Consider the following 20,445-nt stretch of genomic DNA (forward strand, 5'->3'; position numbering starts at 1 on the left):
ATGTGTACATTACATTTCATAGGACAGGGCGACGATATGAAAAGACAATAAAAGATACAGATTTACAATAAAGGAGAAAAGAGACAAGATAAACAAGAATTTTTTAGTGATTAAAAAAATCACCATTAAAAATAGCAGAAGTGCAGCTTAGAGGTGCAAACATAAAGAGATACTTTAAAATGATTTCAAATCAAATAAGTTTGCAGTCATTGGCGGGTGGAGTAGAAAAACTGTGATGTTTAGCTTTGGTGGAGGATCTCAGCCTGAGTGTTTACTTCCTGTCGCGCAGACGAGCTGGAGGACAGCGTCCTGCTCTCATCGTCAGCTGACAGCCAGCCGGAGCCGGAGCTCAGCTCCCGGGCAGCCGCGGACCTCAGCGCCGCTCCCGCGTCCACTGACGCTCTGTCCGAGTCACCGGCTGAACTTCCTCCTCCGCCCACGGAGTCCACGGACCCAACCGGGCCCCTGAGTGAACCTGGAGACAGCTCTGTCCCCGCAGAGTCCCCGGAGCCTCCCGCCGAAGACCCGCCCTGCCCCTCTCCTGTCGACCTCCTCCAGACTTCTCCTGCGGAGGCGATGGCGGACGATTCTCCCTCTCAGCCCGTCGAGGACGCGCCGGCGGAGGAGGACGCGCCGGCGGAGGAGCCCACGGAGGAGCCCGCGGAGGAGCCCGCGGAGGAGCCCGCAGAGGAGCCTCTGGACGTGGCCCCCGCTCACCACTGCAGCCACGAGAGCGACGAGGAGAAACAAGAAGAACCGGAGCCGCCTCTCGAGTAAGCTCGCATCAGGCCACACACAAAGTACAAGACGTGCAAAGTGAAGCTGACAATCAAGTTTTAGAGAAACACTAAAGGAAAAAAAGAACAAGCTGACGGAGAAAAGTCATCTAAAGCCCAGTTCAGACCGGGACGCTTTCAGCAGAAACGTAGAGGCAGAGAGTGAAAAGAGCATCATCTCATCAGTGTTACTTTTTTTTCGGTTTTACGGGTTTTTAGTCGACGTGGTGCCAGAAAACGCAGCGTAAACACGAGCGGCGGCTCACAGTTTGTGTTTTCTCTGCAGGTTAGAGGCGACACTAAACTGCTGTAAACGACAAAAACGGCTCCGTGAACACAGAAAGAGAGAAACTGACAAAAGAGCAAAAGAGCAGAGATCTTCGGTCTCGAGTTTGCGGCTTCAATTTTCGGGGTCAGGTCAGCTGCAGACAGGGTTCCTGCAGATCCTCAAAAAGCCACTGAATTCATTCATCTAAAATAAAGGCTTTGATTAGTATTAAAATGTCTTAAACGAAACTTTTAAAAGTCTTAAAAATGCTAAAATATGGGAATTAAGATTTAATGAGTCACTTTTCTTCTTAAATTCATCATGATGGCAGTGGATGCAGCAAGAAACACAAAATTTCCAAGAAAACAAATGCAAACAAATGATATTTACCAGGTAGAACTATTTATGTTACAATAAATATTTTGGCAAAAATATCCCAAACCTTAAATAAACAATGTTTGGTTTTTTTTTTTGTTTTTTTTCAGTTTTGATTTTTGTAAAATTGGTCTTAAATTTAATCTAACTTGCCCTCCGCTGCAGGAATCCTGCCTGCAAAAAAAGGTGATTTTCGGCTGGTATTTTGAATTAATATTATTTCCGTGTTTGGTTCTAGTTGAACAACGAGAACATGTGTGTTAGATCACAGATGTTTTTTTAAAAAATGATACGATTTAATAATAATTTAATGCATTAACGTTTTAATCCTCTGACCGCTGACGTTGTCGTCTGTTTTCTGCACCAGTTTGAGCACGAGAGCCGTTTAAATAAAGCCACTTTTATTTTGGAGATTTGCCGCTCAATATTATGACAATAAGCAAAAAAATATTCATTTAAATTTTGTGAACGAACCTCGTTTTAAAATATATTATCATGTTTCCTGTGTCACGAAATTACGCTAAATGTGCTGCCTGACCGTGAATATTTGACTTTATTAACTGCGTTTTGTGGTTATCGGGTCTGCAGAGGCGGGTCGGGATGTTCGGGTGGTGGATTCAGTATTTGCATGTTGCAGTTCAGGAGCGTCTCTTGAAAATTAGACCTGCAGAGGATTCTGGGTATTCAGTTGTAGCAGCACAAAAAACACTCGACACTATTGATTTTAATGAATGTTTTTGACGTTTCATCACTACTAAAATGAAGTCTCTCAGTCCTCGTTCATATTTTAAGACACTACAGATTATATCCAGCTGCAAAAAAAAAAAAAACACTAAAAAGTTAGAGCTGAAATACAGAGAGTGTTTTTCTAAAAATAAAACACCGTCGCGTCTAATCACATCAGAGTTTGGTCTCGTTTAGGACTGAAACTAACAATTATTTTCATTAATTAGTCTGTTAATTGTTTTTCTCAGTTAATCGATTAGTGTTCAGTCGGTGCTGCCTAAGAGGACGTCCTCAGATGTCTTATTTTGTCCACAACTCAAAAATATTCCCTTTGTTTTTCATGCTTATTTTTCTCATTTAAGAAGCTGGAATCAGAGAATTTTTACTTTTTTATATCTTAAAAAAATACTGTTAATTAATAGTCGACAACTAATTGATTAACGGTGAATCTTTGGTCTGAACTGGGCTTTACGGAAAGCGTTGGCTGCCTCATCAGGTTAGAGACACTACAGAAACCAGCTGAAGCTCACACGGAAAAAAAACTGCAATTTGTTTTATTTGTGTCGGAAAATGTGAGAATTTAAAGTTACTGCTCATTTGTACACTGAGAAGGTTTTAATATCGGCATTATTTTTCATGCTCGGTGCAAAATTCGGGGTGTCGAGCGTGCTACACCGACGTGATGATACTTGAACACTTCCAAAGACAAACGGCAGAGCTCATCGACGCGCCGTAAATCCGCGGCGCGATGAGCGGCAGAGCGGCGGCGGTGCAGTGCTGCATCTGTTGTGTTTTAAAGAAGCAAATCTTGATGCTCAAAAGCTTTTAAAAATAGCTATAAAATTATAAGATGGAAAGTTTTACAGTAATTTATGGCCAACGTGTTGGGATTTTTAAGTTTTGGTACTATGAGGGAAATATTTGTGGTGTACTGCGTGAAACCGGCCAGTACGTGTTTTTACTGGAAGTCTTTTTATTTGTTTTACAGCGATCAGACAAAATATTAAAGCCACTGACGGGTGAAGTCAATTACTCTAATTATAATCAAATATTCTGCCGGGAAACTTTTGGTCCCGGCGTTTTTGTGGACGCCACAGGTTACTGAATACCTGCCCTAACTTTAGACTCCAACTACCGTAAAACTTCAAATAAAAGCCGGATTGGGATGCAGAGAAGAAACAGCAAACTGCCGAAAGATTGTGTAGCAGGTTAACCCTTTGAAACGCGGTGCTGTAAGTTTTCCTTTGCTGCGTTCAGATGCCTTTCACATTTAAAAAATGTGAAACCTAAAGAAATTGGTTTGAATTCTTTACAAAATGTGGAAAAGGTTCAGTGAGAAACTTTGCAAATTGTGAAAACTAAATTAATTAATTAAAAAAAAAGTTTAAGGTTTCAGAAAAATAACCTGGATGAGAGAGAAAATTACTAGAAAATAACCAAAAAAGGAAAAAAAATCCCAAAAATTATATTTATAATGATAAATAAAAATTTCAGGGGGTTCGTTTCCTTTTTTTTTGGACTTTGTTACTGCTAATTTTCAGGAATTTTTCTTGCAACTTTTATTAACTAACTTTTATTTCTAATTTGTCTTTCAATGTTGACTAAGTTTATGCTGTTTTTAGAGTCATTTAAAGTCGTAAAGTGGCTCAATGCCTTTTTCAGGCCACTTTGCTCAGATTTTAAAGGGTTAACTGAGGCTCTGAAAAGTACATACGTTTGAAAATGTGGAAAAAAACCGTAAATGTCCTTCAAATTGCAAAAAAAGGAAAAGAAAAATAACCTGGTCAAAAGAGAGAGAGAGAAAATGACTCAAAAATTACCCAAAAACAAGGAAAACGTCCACAAAGCTGCATTTCTGATTATTAGTCTGTTCACTTCACCTGCCAGTGGATTTAAATTTGGCTGATATGTTTAAAAACTTCTCGTATTGCTGGAATCACGTCTGATTCAACTCTAATTAATTTCTGTGATCTATGCAACAGTAGACGATCCCGCCTGTGAGCGGACAGGTAACGTTTAAATTTAATAGACGACGTTTCATAAACAGTGTAAGAACAGTCGAGCTGCTGTCGAGAAAATGTTTTTCTGTTTTTTTAGGGGGCTTCTTAAAAGTTTTTCACTGTCAAAGTAGATGCTAGTGTGTAAAAATAAGGAAAAGTATTTTTGCAGATATTTTATCAATTAATTGTATGTTTTATTAGGAATGAGTGCAGAGTCTTTTCATGAATGTGAAATGGGTGAATCTTTGATGGTTAAACAATCATATCACTTGACTTAAAAAAAAAAAAGAAAATTGTCCCTTGTTTTTTCTTGTTTTCACACTCAGCAGCTCAACACATTTTACAACTCAAGAAACATTTATAATCCCCGTAAATCTGTCATTGTTAAACCATTCCAATTTATTTCTTCGAATGCCTAAAATATACATATTTCACAAATTATTACAACAAGGGATATTGCAGTGTTATGGCCTAATTCTGGTACCCATCCTGGTTTTTTTTGGCCCGTTAGAGCTCGCTCGCTCGCTGCGTCCCCACTATGGCGTTTACACACATGGCAAAATTAACTGTGGGAAATTTACAATGAAACGACCTGTTGTTCTGCTTGGCGACACACCAAGAGAGAAAAATTACCGTTTATTTGACTTTGGTGAATTCCCCACAGTGGTTGATTATTCATATATTCTCTTGGATGAGATTCCCCCTTCAAGTTATATTATTTGAGCTCCTATTAAATCTAAATGAAATATACATTAGGAACAGCCCTCACTGCTCACGACCCGAGCACAGAGCGAGTAAGCATGAGTTATTATCAAAGATATATACCTTATATATAATTTCCCGATTGCTAAGATGACTTGGACGACTACTAACATTCTTAAAACTGCAATTTCTGGGTTGTCGTGAACAACAACGAATGAGATTTTTAAACATCCAAGTCAGATTACCGTCATGACCATGAATGTGCTCTAGGGATTTGAAAAAAAATAACTGAGTAAACTGTACAACAACAAAATAAAACCCAAAAACAAAAAGAAAAGTCACTTAAATCAAAAATGTTGTACATATATTTACAAAAAAAGAACATTCAGTCCATTGAGAACAGCACAGCTAAAAATAATCGACAAAGACAAGTGCATCTGTCAATGAGGTTCAAGCTCTGCAGTAATTAGACGTCTAAGCCGAGGTTAAAGGGACAGTTCACCCCAAAGTCTCAATATTTTTACTCTCGCCTGTAGCGCTTTTTATCAGTCTCGATGGTTTGCTGTGAGTTGCAGCGTGTTGGAGATTTCGGCCCGTAGAGACGTCTGACTTCTCTCAAAAAACAAACTACATGGCACTTGTATTTTGGTGCCAAAAAATACATTTATTGTCGAAATCATGACTCAGTTACTGAAGATAATTCACAGACGTTGTGAGCAGTTTCACGCAGGAACTATTTTCTTTGTACTGAACTAAACCTGCCCAGTATCACTGCGCAGAAGGAAGCGTGCATCTACTCATGGACAAGAGCGAGATGTAAAAAATGGATTCATTTTTCGGTCCTTTCCATGGAGTTTTTTCAGCAGCTCGGGTGTTTTTTTATGACCGTGTGCTCAAAAACGCCATCCTGCTGCACTAAAACTGATGACTGAAGTGAGATTAAGAAACAAATTTTATCTTTTTACTTAAAACTGACTTTAATTTAATCGGGGGAAATAATTCACAGTTAAAAAAAGGTTTACGCAATACTCAGCGTATCACAAAAGGTTTAAAAATGGCAATAATATCGTGCAGCTCTTTTTTTTCTAGAAAGAGATTTTTTTAGACAATATTCGAATGTTTTTTTTTTTGGCGCTTTAAACACCACAAGCCGAGTGCCATCTGGTTATGTTATTTTGGAGAAAAGCCAGACGCCTCTCAGGCAGATTTCTCCAAAACTCTGCAGCTCACACCCAAAAAAATCCAGACTGAGAAACGGCACTACACGTAAGAGGAAAACTATTTCGATTTTGGGGATGAACTGTCGCTTTAAAGTTCAAGTTAAGATGACAGCAGAACAGAGGATTGCTTTTTTTGAGGGACTGTGACGCTACCCAGAGACCGAGTGTACTCCTAAACCGGCGGTTACCGCTGAGACGGTGAGTGTTTGCAGGACAGTTTCTGGAATGTACTAGAACAAACAAACAAGTCTACTACATCCACGTGCGTTTACACACACGCTCGGACACAAACACGACTGTCGCTTCAAAATAAAACGCCAATCTGGAGGAAAAAAACAAACAGCAGTAATAATAATTAAAAAAGAAAAAAACGGTGAGCGCTGCTGGAGGAAACAGAGTCCTTTTCTTCAAACTGTAAAAAAACAAAACAAAAAATGGACCACTTATCTCCCGCGTGTCTCTTGGCTGCTCCGGTCTGTTCTGGTCAGTTCCCTATGATACACCACGAGCCTCGTCCGCACAATTTTTTACTGGATTCTCATTGATACTGCGACTCTTGACCACACAATGGGGTTTAGGGTACTACATGTCAGAGGTGGGTGGTGATTGGCAAATGACGAAGAGTTCTTGTTTTAAAAATTAGGGTTTTCACGTGGACTTCTGCCTATAGTGAAGCGTCAAGTCCCCTCCGCTCTTCCAGATAAAATGTTTAACTGTTCGCAGGTCCATGTTGGGATCTAGAACCTGGTGGAAAGATTAAAAAATAAATAAAAACGTTAATAAGATGACTGAGGACGCACTCGTGCAGAAAAAACCCAACGTGCGAGCAAAGACGCGGGTCCCACCTGGTCTTGACACATTAGTTCGATCTTCTCCTCGGCGAGCATGGCCATGTCCTCCTCCTTCTCCTGCTCCCCCGGCTTGTCGTTGGCCGAGGAGCTGGTGGTCTGCGACTCGTTGTCCAGGTTGATGATCTTCTCGTAAACGTGCTCCATCACCTTCCTCACCTGAAGCATGTCGCTGGCCGAGAGACGGTCCCTGCAGAACACGCGGCGGGAAAAAAATCAGCAAATGCAAACATCTGTGCGCGTATGGATTAGTGATGCACGATGTAATATAGCGGACTGATGAATTATGGCCAAAAATGCAAAAATGTATATTATGTATTAGGGCTCGGCGATATGCCTTTAAAATAATATTGCGATATTTTAAGACTATATTGCGATACACAATATAACTTTATATTTTTAAGTGTCATTTAAACTGATTTTAACTATTAAAATACAAAATTACTGGATGAACTGCAGTTACGGTAAAGTTAAGAAAAGTAGCTACTGTCATAACATTTTAATAAAAATATCGTTATAAGGCAGTTAAATAAAATACTTTTATAATACATTTTTTTAAAAAGTATTGTTAGAATTAAATAAACCTCGATTATGTTCGATATATCACCTCCTGCTATTATGCATTATTCCTGAAGCTGAAGTGAAACTAACGGCCAGCGTGGATATTAACCGTCTGTTCAGCGCAGTATTTACTGTTTTGATGATAAAAACAACCTATTGCATCTTTAGCGTTTACATGATAAAATTTTTCCTTTTTATCGTTTTATGAAAAGGTTTGAGTTAGCCCTCAGCGACCGACTGAAATCTGAATCAGTTTAAACTTTGAGCTGACTGAGGTGTTTATATGGATCACGTTTAATGAGTTTGGGCTTTTAAACGTTTTCTAATCACATTAGCGAGCTCCACATAAATGTGTCTGCAGAGAGCGTCTCCAGAGCGATACAACACCGAGCCTTAAAACGTCCAAATTATCTCACGACATTTAAACATTTCTAATCAAAATATTTTAAAAATACAAACATTTAAATTGTTTTATTTGAAAACGTATCGTACATCCCGAACTGTTGCTCACATAATGATAAAAAAATGTAAAAAATCACAGACTGGACGAGAAACTTACTTCTTCAGAGTTTTTGCTCCGGAGGAAGAATGCGGCTGGAGGTAGAACGGGATTTTGTTGAACTTGGGCATATTTTTCTGGGAGAGAAGAGGAGAGAACGAACAAACACATTAAATCCCGACGGGAGCAAATGGTCAGCACTGTATCAGAGATGTGAAACATGTTTGTGAAGAATGGCTCCACGGTGAATAAATAATCCAAAAACTGACAAATTAGTGATGAATTATAGTAAAAGGGTTCACATAAAAAAAAACTGTCCAAACAATACAAAATAGCATTTTTTCCTTAATCTAAGTTCACAGCAGCATAAAGCTTATAAAGCACTGGATAGCTTACTTACCCTAATTTATAGTCATTATAATTATATATTTAAAATTATATTGCAGTAAAAATAAATATATATTTAAAATTATACATATTTTTTTCTGCAGATATTTTGGGTCATTTTCTTGTTTTTGATTCTTATTTTATTTTTTATTTTTTGGCTTATTTGGCTATTTTAGGAAATATTCATTAAAACTTCTGACTTCCTCTGTAGATTATGACAGATGAGAGAATATTTGTTAGCATTTTGTGTTGCTAAGCAACAACCTAATTTCCTGTTTAAGGGTGTAAAACTGCCAAACTGATGATTTGGCAGAAACGAGTGAGAGCGGGTTTGTAAGCACCAGTCTGCAATGACAAATCTGTTTTTTGATGTTCTCTAAATGAAAGAGCTTCAGATTCTCACTCACTCACACACACACACACACACACACACACACTCATTTTGACTTTGATTTCATGTAAAACACAGCTGTACTTACATCTACAGTTATATCAATAACCCACTGAGGAACCGTCTCGTTCAGCAGCATCGATTCAGTCTCTCCTCCTGAGTCTCTACTAACAACCTGCAACACACGACACAACAAGTGGAGCAATAAATGCACCGACCAGCAACACAAGACCACCTTAAATTCAAAATTATAATACCAGGGTCCCCGCGAATCCTTCAAAAGTCTTGAAAGGCATTTAATTCTCCAAATTACAATTATCAGGAATTAAAATGTCTAAAATCAACATTTCATGGTCTTTAAAATGCAATGACGTGCATTTTTCAACAGTGTATTGTAAAATAAAAAAATATATATGTGGAAATCTTTTATCTTTTTTAAAAAAAAATAATGTACTGTCTTAAATTTTTCATGATGGGAATTAAAGCAGACAGAGCGAGGAACAAAAATCTGCAATAAAACTCACCAATAAATGCTGTGAAAATTTCCCAATTCTGACCAGATTTAATCTTTTTCACTGGACTGAAAATGTGATGTTTTATGTTCTAATAAACATTTGGGCAAAATTGTTCTTAACTCTTTAAAAGGTTTTTCCTTATATTGGTGTTAATTTCCTCCATAGTGGCATTAAAAAAAACTTTAAAAGTATCACATTTAATTTGACTTGAGCTGTAGGAAGTGTGACCAGTACGCCTTAAACTGACACCAGTACCGGCAGTGTCCTTTACTGGGTCTGTGTGAATGGGAGCTGGAGCTCTCAGACCGGGAGGGTTGGGCTCAGACTCTGTTAGTTTGACAGTAATTAAGAGACGATTGGGATCAGGTGCTGGACCACAGAGGCTGGCTGGAAGTTTCTGAGTGCTGCTGCGAGAAGGATGGACAGTGGAGTTTCCTCTTTTTCTTTCCTTTTTTTAAGTTTTAGTTAAGTTTGAAGTCGGTGTGTTTGATTTTAACGAATGAACTGTCAACGGAGGATCGACGGAGGGCGAGCTGACCGAGCGACGGCCTTCAGATCGGTGCCAGGACGGCAAGGCTCCAGGTAGGCCCACGTCCTTTACCTTTAGCCTAGCAGACAAAGGGTTAATCTCAGGTAAAATGTATGTACAAGAGCAGCGAGTGTTTGCCCTGAGTGACAGTATCAAGGGCCAGGGCTGTGTTTGCAGTGACAAATGAAAACGGTGGAGGATTTACATTAAAATGCCTTTTTCTGTAACGGCTGCATAATTTAATGATTTAGACATTTAAAAATCTGTGAGGGGGAAAAAAATTAATTAATTAAAAAACTTTACTGTCCACAAAAAATAATTTAATTATTTAGCCTGGTAAAAAAAAGTGAATTTTTTTTAATAATAAATAAATAAATCTTTATTGTAATGGCTAAATAATTTGATGATTTAGCCATGTGAAAAATGTGAAAAAATATATATATTATTATTGTTATAATAAATAAACCTTCATTGTAGTGGCTAATTAATTTAATGATTTAGCCATGTAAAAAATGTGGGGAAAAAAGCAGATAATAATACTAAATTAATTAAGACTTTATTGTAGTGACTTAATAATTTAATAATTTAGCCATGTGAAAAAAATGTATTGTGGCTTACGGTAATAATTTAATGATTAAGCCATGTGGAAAATGTAGGGGAAAAAAAACTTTATTGTAGTGGCAAAATCATTTTATGATTTAAATCAGAAATCTTAAATCATTTAATGATTTAAATCAGAAATCTTAAATCATTTAATGATTTAAATCAGAAATCTTAAATCATTTAATGATTTAGCCACCACAATAAAGGTTCCCTTAATCCCACATTACCTGCATCATCTACATGCTGCGCTCTGCATGTGAGACCACGGCTGTTCAGGACAAATATAAGAAGCGTTAAACCCTCGTCGATCAGGATTTCAGTGCAACGTTACCTAAATAGAGTTCTGCCTCCGGCTTCCCCGAAGATGACTGGCGTGTGTGGTGGCACTTGGAAATATCCATTTCCTTTCTGGACCCTGTTCTCCTGCTCTCCGTTCACTGCGGACACAAGAACCCAAACTGGTCTGACTTCTTTTACAACCGCAGGGAAAAAACACAACGACCAACTTAGCAAGAAATGTTTCACAAATTACAAAAGAAAATGAACAAAAAAAATGTTTTGAAAATTAAGAGAGGAGGATTAAAGAAAATAGTCCACAAATATAAGAAAATGTCCAGAAAACTATATTTATTCTTATAATCATTTTGTATTTAAAATTATGTTACAAAAATGCAATATATAAAGTAATTTTTTTTTTTTAATTTTGGCAAATTTTTCAAGATCAATTTCTTGTTTGTTTTTTTGCTCTTTTTTGGTAACTTTTTTTGTATCTTTTTTAACAAAAAATATATAAAATAAAACTTTTTTTTTTAATTTCAGTACTTTTTCAAGGTTATATTATTTTTTTAGCTCCTTTTTTTCTTACTTTTAGGTAATTGAAAGTTTTGGACCATGTCATGTTTTTGATTGCAAACAGAACAATATGTTCATGTTTCAAAGAATTAAGCATCAGCTGCTCACTGAACGCAGCAGGAAATGATGTCAAGTCTGCAGCCAAAAGGATAAAAGACAAAAAAGAGCACTGCAGAGGTTTGGTGCTGCAGCAGTGGACGGACGGTCAGCCTTTCTCCTTACCGTGGTTCACCTCGTTCTCCTCCTCGTCCATGGGGTTGATGCGAGTTCGGGGCCAGAACTCGAGCAGAGCCTGCAGCAGCAGTCCACCCAGGTTCACTGCAGAGAGTCAAACGCACTTAGCAGAGCTGTGAAATGATGATTTGTATATAAACGGTGATTATGTCGCGTGTCTTACACTTTGGGTCGGATCCGTCGGAGCTTGAAAACCCGGCGTCCTTTGCAGACACCCAGGCAGCGAAGCAGTCGCTCTCGTCCAAAGTGATTGTGAGCATCTGTTGATTAGAGGAAGCGGAAAACACAACAGTGAGGAAACCGGCCGCTCACCGTCACACAGCTGCTCAGACGATGAAAAGTTGTGACTCACCCCAGTTTTCAGATCAACAGAGAACCAGTTTGGCACGTAGACCATCTTGAATCGCTTTTTAATCTCTTCATCAAACTCCACTTTTCCCAAGTCTTCACCCTTACAAGCCTGAAGGAAGAAAAAAACTCTCAAAGTCAATCCAAACTACAGTTTCACATCAGGCGTCTTTAATCCGGAGCGACTACATTCATACGTTTGACGTGCCTTCATATAGGATATTTAATATCAGTATTTTCAATGAGAAATCGTTTTTGTTTTTTAATGTCTGTGATGTAAATCTAAATCTGATCTTGATTATTAAAATAATACTTTATTTATTACAAAACAAAAATACACATATAAAGTATAAGAAAAGATGTCAAAGATGTCCTAAATATTTTTATTAAAAAAAATTCCATATGAGTTTTGCAGAGAAGCTGCTGAAAATGTTCGTATGACCAAAATGTGAAGTACTTTCACTGACATTACTGTAATTTAGGTTGGATCCGACCACGCTGGAAGTGTAGATACAGAGAGACAATTACACCAAATGGTGCAGTAAGAATTTTTTTTTTCAGGTAAAATAAATAAATAAATAAATAAATGGTGAATGTAATTTTTAAAATTACGTGTGCCGGTGTGCATAATAAATAATAATAATTACAATAATAATAATATTAATAATAATAAAAGACATCGTACTCTGTGAAAAATATTAGGAGCCCTGAAGAGGTCAGAAGTGTGAAATGTTAGAACATAATTTAAACCTCTACATTCGCTACAGTTAGATTATAGTTGGATATGTAGTTGCGTGCTTGGAAATAACTCGAGTATGGCGTTTACCTTGAGGACATCCCAGAAAGCCACATTGTTGTTGGTATCTTTGGTGAGTATGTGTCTCTTGTCATTCAGAATGTGGCACTGTATGATACTGGCACCGCCTGCAGCAACACAAAGGTTTTACTTCAACTGAAATGTGAGAGAGATGTAGAAAATACTGTAGTTTTATGTGAGTAACCGTGTTTACCCTTGATGACTTGCTCTGGCTGAGTACACAGTGGAGTCAGAGGGGTACTGCAGTCGTTGTCGTACTCCCCCGATGATCGGAAGTTGTGCATTCCCTTTAGAGACTGCACACACGTACAGAAAACAATAATCAGCACCGATTGTCCTGGATTTTAATAATCGCTTCCTAAAGCTCTCCCGTGGTGATTAATGTAATGCAATTATCTTTGCTGTATCACCCACATCGTCACAAAGCTGGTTTAAATTCTTACACAAATTACAGGAGGATTACTGCAGAACGGCATCAGTGTATCTACAGTGGTTACGCTGACAGTCGAGCGGCGACCTCAGAGGTGTCACGCATGCTTACCCATTTATTAACGGATGACTTGGTGGTGGAGACCCAGATTGCTGGAGGTGGGTCAGCAGATCTGTCCAGTTCCATCTGAGCAAAACAGAAAGACGGCAAAAGGCTGAGTGACTCCCAACGGTTAGCTACGAGCACGGAAATGACTGCGGAGACCACAGCGTCATCAGGGACGGGCAGAGATTTTATTGATACTATTTCTTATCTTTGCTCCGATTCTTAATCGATTTCCTTATTGATTTCTCAAAAAAATGTCCCTCATAGGGAAGAAAGTAGGCTTCCACAAGTGTGAGTTTGAGTCTCTGAGTGTGAAGACAGTGGAAGTGGAGAAAAAGGCGTGCATGTGACGCGGCGTGGTGCTGATGTTAGTATAAAGTGAGATATTTACTCTACAGACACACACACATGCTGCTCCGTTAGGAAGCAGCGTCGAGTTTAGGATTCATGATATCATTTCTAAATATTTTCATTGCACCTTCACCAGGGTAACGTCTGCAGTTTTTTTCAGGTAATTTTCTTTTTACTACTTAATTACTATTTTAAGTTGCTCTTTGGCTAATTTCCATGTTTTTGAAAGAAATGAATTTATTCAGGGAAACGTATAAATTAGATACAGTAGTGCATTACTGATTGAATCTTTACTGCACAACAAAACATTTATTCCCGGTTAAAATGCGCCTCTTACTTTGAGCACCGGGGCCTTCTCCTCACAGATGAGCACGCGGATGTCCGGGTTACGCAGGTCAGTGCAGTAGATCTTTTTGTCTCTGCCTCCAGAGTAGACGTGTGTAAAGGCCTCGTTGACCTGCAGGGCCCAGACGCCTTCGTCGTGCACCCGGTAGGTGGCGATGCATCTCTGCTGGCCGAGCGACCACAGGCGGATGGTCCCGTCCGAGCTGCCCGACACAGCACTGTGGACGAGGACGGCAGGTTTAGATTTTAAAATCTACAGTATTTAAGAGCTGTAAACACTGTATAGTTTACAGATCTGTACTCACTTGAGTGCCGTCTCGATTCAGCAGCAGCGACTTGACGTTGTCTGTGTGTCCTTTTAGCTTCATCAGTTTTGCACATGTTCGAGGGTCCCAAACTCTCAGGACCTGAAGGAAGATAAAAGGAGGGAGTGAAGACGAAAACGTCCTCTCTGTATTGACAGGCACGCTGGAACCAAGTAAAATAACAGTTAAATTAGGTAAGGTATACAATGCAGGACTTTAATTTAAAAACAACAAAAAAAGAAAAAAAAAAAAGGAAAAAAAAAAACATAAAAAAAATATGAGAAATATATATTTACAAAAAAAAAAGAGAGAGAAATGACCTGAAAAAAATCTTTAAAAATATTAGAATTTTGTAAACTAATTTACAATATAATAATTATGAATAAAGTTCACAGGAAACGTGTCTGTAGCATGACCATATTGACAAAATTTTAAACACAGATACATATTGTATGCATGATCTAAGCAGATGCGGTTAATTCCAGCAGGTAGCCAAAAACCCCAATTTATACATCCAAACAACTTCTATAAAAATGAAGTGTATGGTAACCAGACCAGGCTTCAAACTGTGACCTTTATTTGTCAGAATGTGTAGCTACACCGGGATTGTAAAACAGACTAGGTGTTTATTTGTGACTAGGAAGTTTTATTTGAAGTTTTACAATAATTTCATTTTAAAAATATAAATAAAAATTTCCAGATGCAATTTTACCATGGCAGGTAAACTAATCAGTGTTGTTTTAATGGAGTTTCACTGACCTGACGGTGTGCATATCTGTGTGTGTCAAACCTTTTCTGTAGATCCAGATACGATGACTGTGCCCATCTGGTTCATAGCCAGACTGTAGATGGAGTCCTTGTTCCCGCTGAGTGACGAGGCTGTTTGAAGACAAGTTACAGTGAGTCCTCAGGCACACATCATCTCCCACAGAAACACGTCGTCCAGTAAAAAACTGTACAAAAATATCAGAACTACGCTCAGAAATGGGCACAAAGTGTCGCAGAGGAACAAACCATACTCACTGGTGACAGTGTTGTTGGAAGCAGTGTGAGCGCTGTTAGTGTGTTCACGTCCCAAAGAAAGATCTGCCGGTCCAGACCTGCGGACGCCACCAGCTCCTTGTCCTTGGCGTAGGCCAGAGCTTTCACGTAGTCCTTGTGTGTTCGTAACGTCGACATGCAGAAGCCTTTATGCGCGTTCCACACTTTGACCGTTGTGTCCGATGAGGCAGATATCACTGACGACGAGAGAGTGAAAATATGTCAGATAAGTCAGCCAGAATAGAAATTAATAATAATAAACTGTATCTGTAAGGCCCTTTAAAAAAAAATGAAGTTACAGAGTGCTTTACATGGTTAATAAAAATAATAGATAAGATGTATATAGTGCTTTTTTAAGTATTCAAAGACGCTTTACATGAAATGCAAAAAGACAAATACAAAATACTAAAACTCCAATTTCAAACTATGCAGGATTTAGGCAAATAAAATAATTTTCAGAAATACAAAATAAAGAATCCCAGCAATAACAATAAATACTGACAATGTTGGCAACTAACTGCCCTGATGATTGCACAAAGGCAAATAAAATCGAACAATTAGAAGACAAAAATAAAAGAAGAGAATAACCAATGACAAGATAAAAACTATAACAATAATTAAACAATCAAATATAGTTGAAAATAAAATCACGTACAGAAGAATAGAGCAGGCGAGGCCCAACGATACAATATTATCAGAATATTTGAGTCACAATACTAATATAATATTATACTACTATTATACTATAATATTATTACAATCTTATCCAACATATGATATGCTGAGTGTTATAATAACGTTATGATTTATTCCCTGTTTTCAACTGTAAATGTCCCTAAAGGAAAAAAACTGTCAACGTCGGTTTTATGTAATAAGATAATGTTTTAAGGATAAAGATTCTCACTTAAATCAGTTTATTGCAGCAAAATGTACAAAGTAGACTGAAAAAGCAACTGATTTTATTATTGTATTAGGCTGCTGCCAAAAGTTGAAATTTGCTTAAAAGTAATATAAATCTTATATAATAAAACATTTAAATGACACTTTTGTTAGTAGTCAGTACTTTTTTTATTGACTTTTCCCCTCAGTCCTATGGTAGAATAAAAAAGCCAGTATAACATGCTAAAAAATGTATAAACCCTAATTAAAACAGCTTTTTGTAATCACACTCACATGTTTTTCCATTGCAGCAGAGCACTATGTCATTAACCCAGTCTGTGTGATGCTCCATGGAGGCAATGTACGGGTCCTGCTGCGATGAAAAAGACAAATTAAGACATTTCCATGCAAAAATGCAGCTGCAGTGTAATTTTGGTATAGAGTCTCAGAAGCTTTACTTTATGCTGGTAGACGCTCCATATCCGGATGATAGAGTCCCGTCCAGCGGTGAAGAGCCGGTTCAGCGCAGGGTCGAGCTGGAGCGCGTTCACCCCATTTCGGTTGTACTTCTCCACCTCATCTCTAATGACGTACGACACCTGAAACACAAAGAGCAGCGCTGAGGTCACACTCCCGTCTCGACCACTTCTGTGATTATTTAAAACACCCATTTCCTTGTGCAAAGTGCGAGACTTCACTGCGCTAAGGGCCTGTTCGTTATCAATGAGAGAGGAGGGGGAGGTGCCAAACAGGGGAGGCATGTTAAGTAATTTTTAAGCACTGGCTAGGGACTTATATTTTTTAAACATACAACGTGTTTTGTATTTATTTTACCACTGATTTTTTTTTTTTAAAGATTATTTTTTTTGGCATTTCCACCTTTATTAAATAGGACAGATTAATAGCGTGAAAGGGGGAGAGACAGTGGGGATGACGTGCAGCAAAGGGCCCCGAGCGGGAGTCGAACCTGAGGCTGCTGCATCAAGGACACTGCCTTTAATTATGGGGCACCTGCTTTATCCACTCAGCCACTGATGCCCCTTACCACTGATTTTTAAAGAAAACATGCTTTCCATATAGGGATGGGCATTTTAAGTGACTTCCGTATTTGAGTACTCGCAGTGCATAAGTACTCGCAAAATTTAAATTTAAATTTTAAAAAAAATCTGATGTAAGAATAGTAATGTAAGTCAGCCCACAACTGAAAACAAGTGCAATTTGAAATTAATTAATTAAACAACCAGCCTGTTAAACCATAAATTGAGAGTAAGCACAAGAAAAAAAGCAAATTTTCTGCCACTGCCGTGATGATAAAAGTTCATGTTCAAGCAGCTTTATTGTCGTTATATTGAGGGTTAAAGAACAAAATAATGAAAGTCAGTTTTATTGCAGGACCGGTCAGTTCACTGTCTGCCTGGTACGAGCTAACACGGCAGCAGCAGCTCCTACAATCTGACACAGAAACCGAAACAGCTCGACTCGTCGTTATGCTGCATTCATGTGACATCAGAAGGTCGCAGTGAAAGAGCAAAGAAACGGATGAGGTGAGCCAGGATTTATGCTAAATAAAATAACATTTCTAATTCACACTAACTACATGGACAGCAGTTAACATATATACCCACAATACTCTTTGAACAAAAATTGGTATTTAATATGTGAATTTATAAAAAAGGTTTCTTACCATTGACCAAACAGTGACTTTTGCTCCCCATGTTTATGCATTTATGACATTAAGACGGCAACTCGTGTTATAAAATAACGTTGTTATCAATGTTAGTACACTCCCCTGTCATGCTTTATGGATAAAAGTTTGCTTGCTTGCTACAGCTAATAGATGCAGATACTAAAATGTGCAACTACTAAAAGTAAATGGTAACTACTAGGAAACAAACAAACTAATATATATATTTTTTACCATCACTTTCTGACAGTTTACATACTTTCCACCATTTCTGCTTCCCTGAAACTTCATGTAAATGTCACAACTCAGGTATTATTGAAATTTCCCAATTTTTCACTCGTAATTACAATTTTGGAGGCCCTTTAATGTGCATCTTAACATACTCGTAATTACAATTATGGAGGCCCTTTAATGTGCTCTTAACTCTTATATTTAGTAAAAAATATGATATGTCTGAGGAGCATTTGAAGGCAGTATTACAATTGTTAATAGCTGTCCATTAACTGTGTTAGCCTGTCAGCAGATGTGGAATACATGTTTTCTATAAAAAAGACAAAAATGGTATCATTTATCATCGCCAGAAACTTTAAAAACAGAAATTATCTTTGGATTTTCAAGGTTCTCCAGGTCCTACTTGAACACTTCACGTTCTTCAATCAAAAAAAAAAAACAGGGTTTTAAATAGTTTTAAATTTAAATTTTTTAAAAAAAAATTTTTTTAAAAGTTTTTTTTAATTTTTTTAGAAAAGGTTTGCATGAACAAGCATGCATGATTAAAACAAGTTTTTTTTCATCTATAACTTAACTTTCAAAAATAAAAAAAGTACGTTTTTTATATCTAAAATCTAATTTATGGTGAAGGGAGGGTCGTGCATTTTTTCCAAAGTCACTCAGGGAGGCTCCAGGAAAAATATATCTAGCTTCGCGGAGGGTCAAAATAATAACAAAAAAAAAAAAAAAAGTCAAACTCCAGCCACGTTCCTCCGCAGAGTAAAGAACAGTCCCTAAGTCTCGTGCTCTTTTAACGTAAAGACATGCAGCTACGGAAACATGCTAAATGACACATTTAATGGTGTGTAATTACCCATGGATTCATATTAACAATGTACAAAATCAACAGTTATAACGTGTTGTGATTGTGTAGTAACGTGCAGAGGCAGGGTGCACGACAGACCCACCGGGGCACGTACGTTTTCCCAGCAATTAGACCGAGCCCGGATACAGTTAGCTAGGCTACCGTCCCCGCTGTAACAGCGTTAAAAATACCGCTCAGACAGCACGTGGATCATCCGTACTCACCGACGAGCTTTGTAATCATGTTATGCCGCATATGACACACTTCTTATATGATTGTGATTTACAAAAAGCACGTAGTGATTCATACGTTAGCGTTAGCAGAGGGCGCTAACAAGTAACGTAGGCTAAGCTAAGCTAGCAGGGTTAGCCGGCTTGAGTCATGACTCATAACAGCAGCGCTGCTCTGCGCGGACGGTTTCTGCCGCCCGCAAACTGTCCGCGAAGCACTTTTTAAAGACGGAGACAACAAAGCTGCAGCTGCCACACACTTTGCAATAATGCAACTATATTATAATTTACCTGTACTTTTCTCCGCCCAGCAGCATTTTGCCTGTGATGCGTGGCCATCTTGCATGTTGACAGTCAATTCATGTGATGCTACATCCGGAAAAAAAAGAAAACATATGCACCTGAGCTTTATGGGTAATGTAGTTTTCACACTGTGCTCCAGTGTAATGTAAATTAGAAGTAAAAGGCGTTCAAATGACTCGGAATTAGGGGTGTTGGGGTCAACCTGGGGCCCCAATTGAAAGGGCCCTTACTGGCAAACAGTTATAGCCCACTGTAATGCTTATATACACCGCGGAAAAATCTAAATGCAACACATTTTGCTGTAATTTTTCATAGGTTTAACCCTATACATTCTTGATCTAAATCAATTTTCTTGTATTCAGACTAGGGGTCAACCAATATTAGTTTTTCAGGGCCGATACAACTCCCGAATATTACTAATTAATGAGACCTAAAATTTGGAATTGACATACATTTACAATAAAAAAGGAAAACCCTTCTGTCAATACTTAGAATAAACTCCAAAATAAAACTTAATAGAATAGAATAGAATAGAATATTCCTTTATTGATCCCCCATTGGGGGAAATTTCAAATGTTACAGCAGCATGAAAAAGAGAAAGTGGAATGTAACAAAGAAAATAACAATAACACAATTATACAATAACACAATTATACAATAACAAATAACAATAAATAAGTAATAAAATAAGTATGTACATAGAGGAAAAAGGTATGTACACATAATAAGTAAGTAATAGAATAAGTATGTACACAAAAGATGGATTTGAGAATAGAATTTACAAAAATTTGTTGTGCAAATTATTCAGCCAGTGATGCTGATGTTATAGAGTCTTATTGCAGATGGGATGAATGACCTGCGGTAGCGCTCCTTCTTGCAGGGTGGATGTCGCAGTCTGCTGCTGAAGGAGCTGCTTAAAGCCCCCACAGTCTCATGCAGTGGGTGAGAGGGGTTGTCCATGATGGATGTGAGCTTTGCTAACATCCTCCTCTCACCCACCTCCTCAATGGAGTCCAGGGAGCAGTCCAGGACAGAACCGGCCCTCC

At 38.1% G+C, this 20,445-nt stretch overlaps 1 protein-coding gene across 1 annotated transcript; it reads right to left on the reverse strand.

Annotated features, from left to right (window-relative positions):
* Positions 1-3,751: 3,751 nt before the first annotated feature.
* LOC121951519 (WD repeat-containing protein 48-like) lies at positions 3,752-19,458 on the reverse strand. Its single transcript, XM_042497880.1, is given in 20 exon segments — positions 3,752-6,811; positions 6,913-7,105; positions 8,036-8,112; positions 8,842-8,920; positions 10,597-10,611; positions 10,732-10,837; positions 11,475-11,570; positions 11,650-11,746; positions 11,839-11,946; positions 12,661-12,758; positions 12,845-12,947; positions 13,193-13,267; positions 13,875-14,100; positions 14,174-14,289; positions 14,978-15,066; positions 15,211-15,235; positions 15,238-15,425; positions 16,402-16,480; positions 16,566-16,706; positions 19,388-19,458. Coding segments are annotated over 20 exon segments (2,055 nt in total). The 5' UTR covers positions 19,436-19,458; the 3' UTR covers positions 3,752-6,715.
* Between the last annotated feature and the right edge of the window lie 987 nt (positions 19,459-20,445).

The sequence above is a fragment of the Plectropomus leopardus genome, chromosome 12 (assembly GCF_008729295.1).
Source record: "Plectropomus leopardus isolate mb chromosome 12, YSFRI_Pleo_2.0, whole genome shotgun sequence".
NCBI lineage: Eukaryota > Metazoa > Chordata > Actinopteri > Perciformes > Serranidae > Plectropomus > Plectropomus leopardus.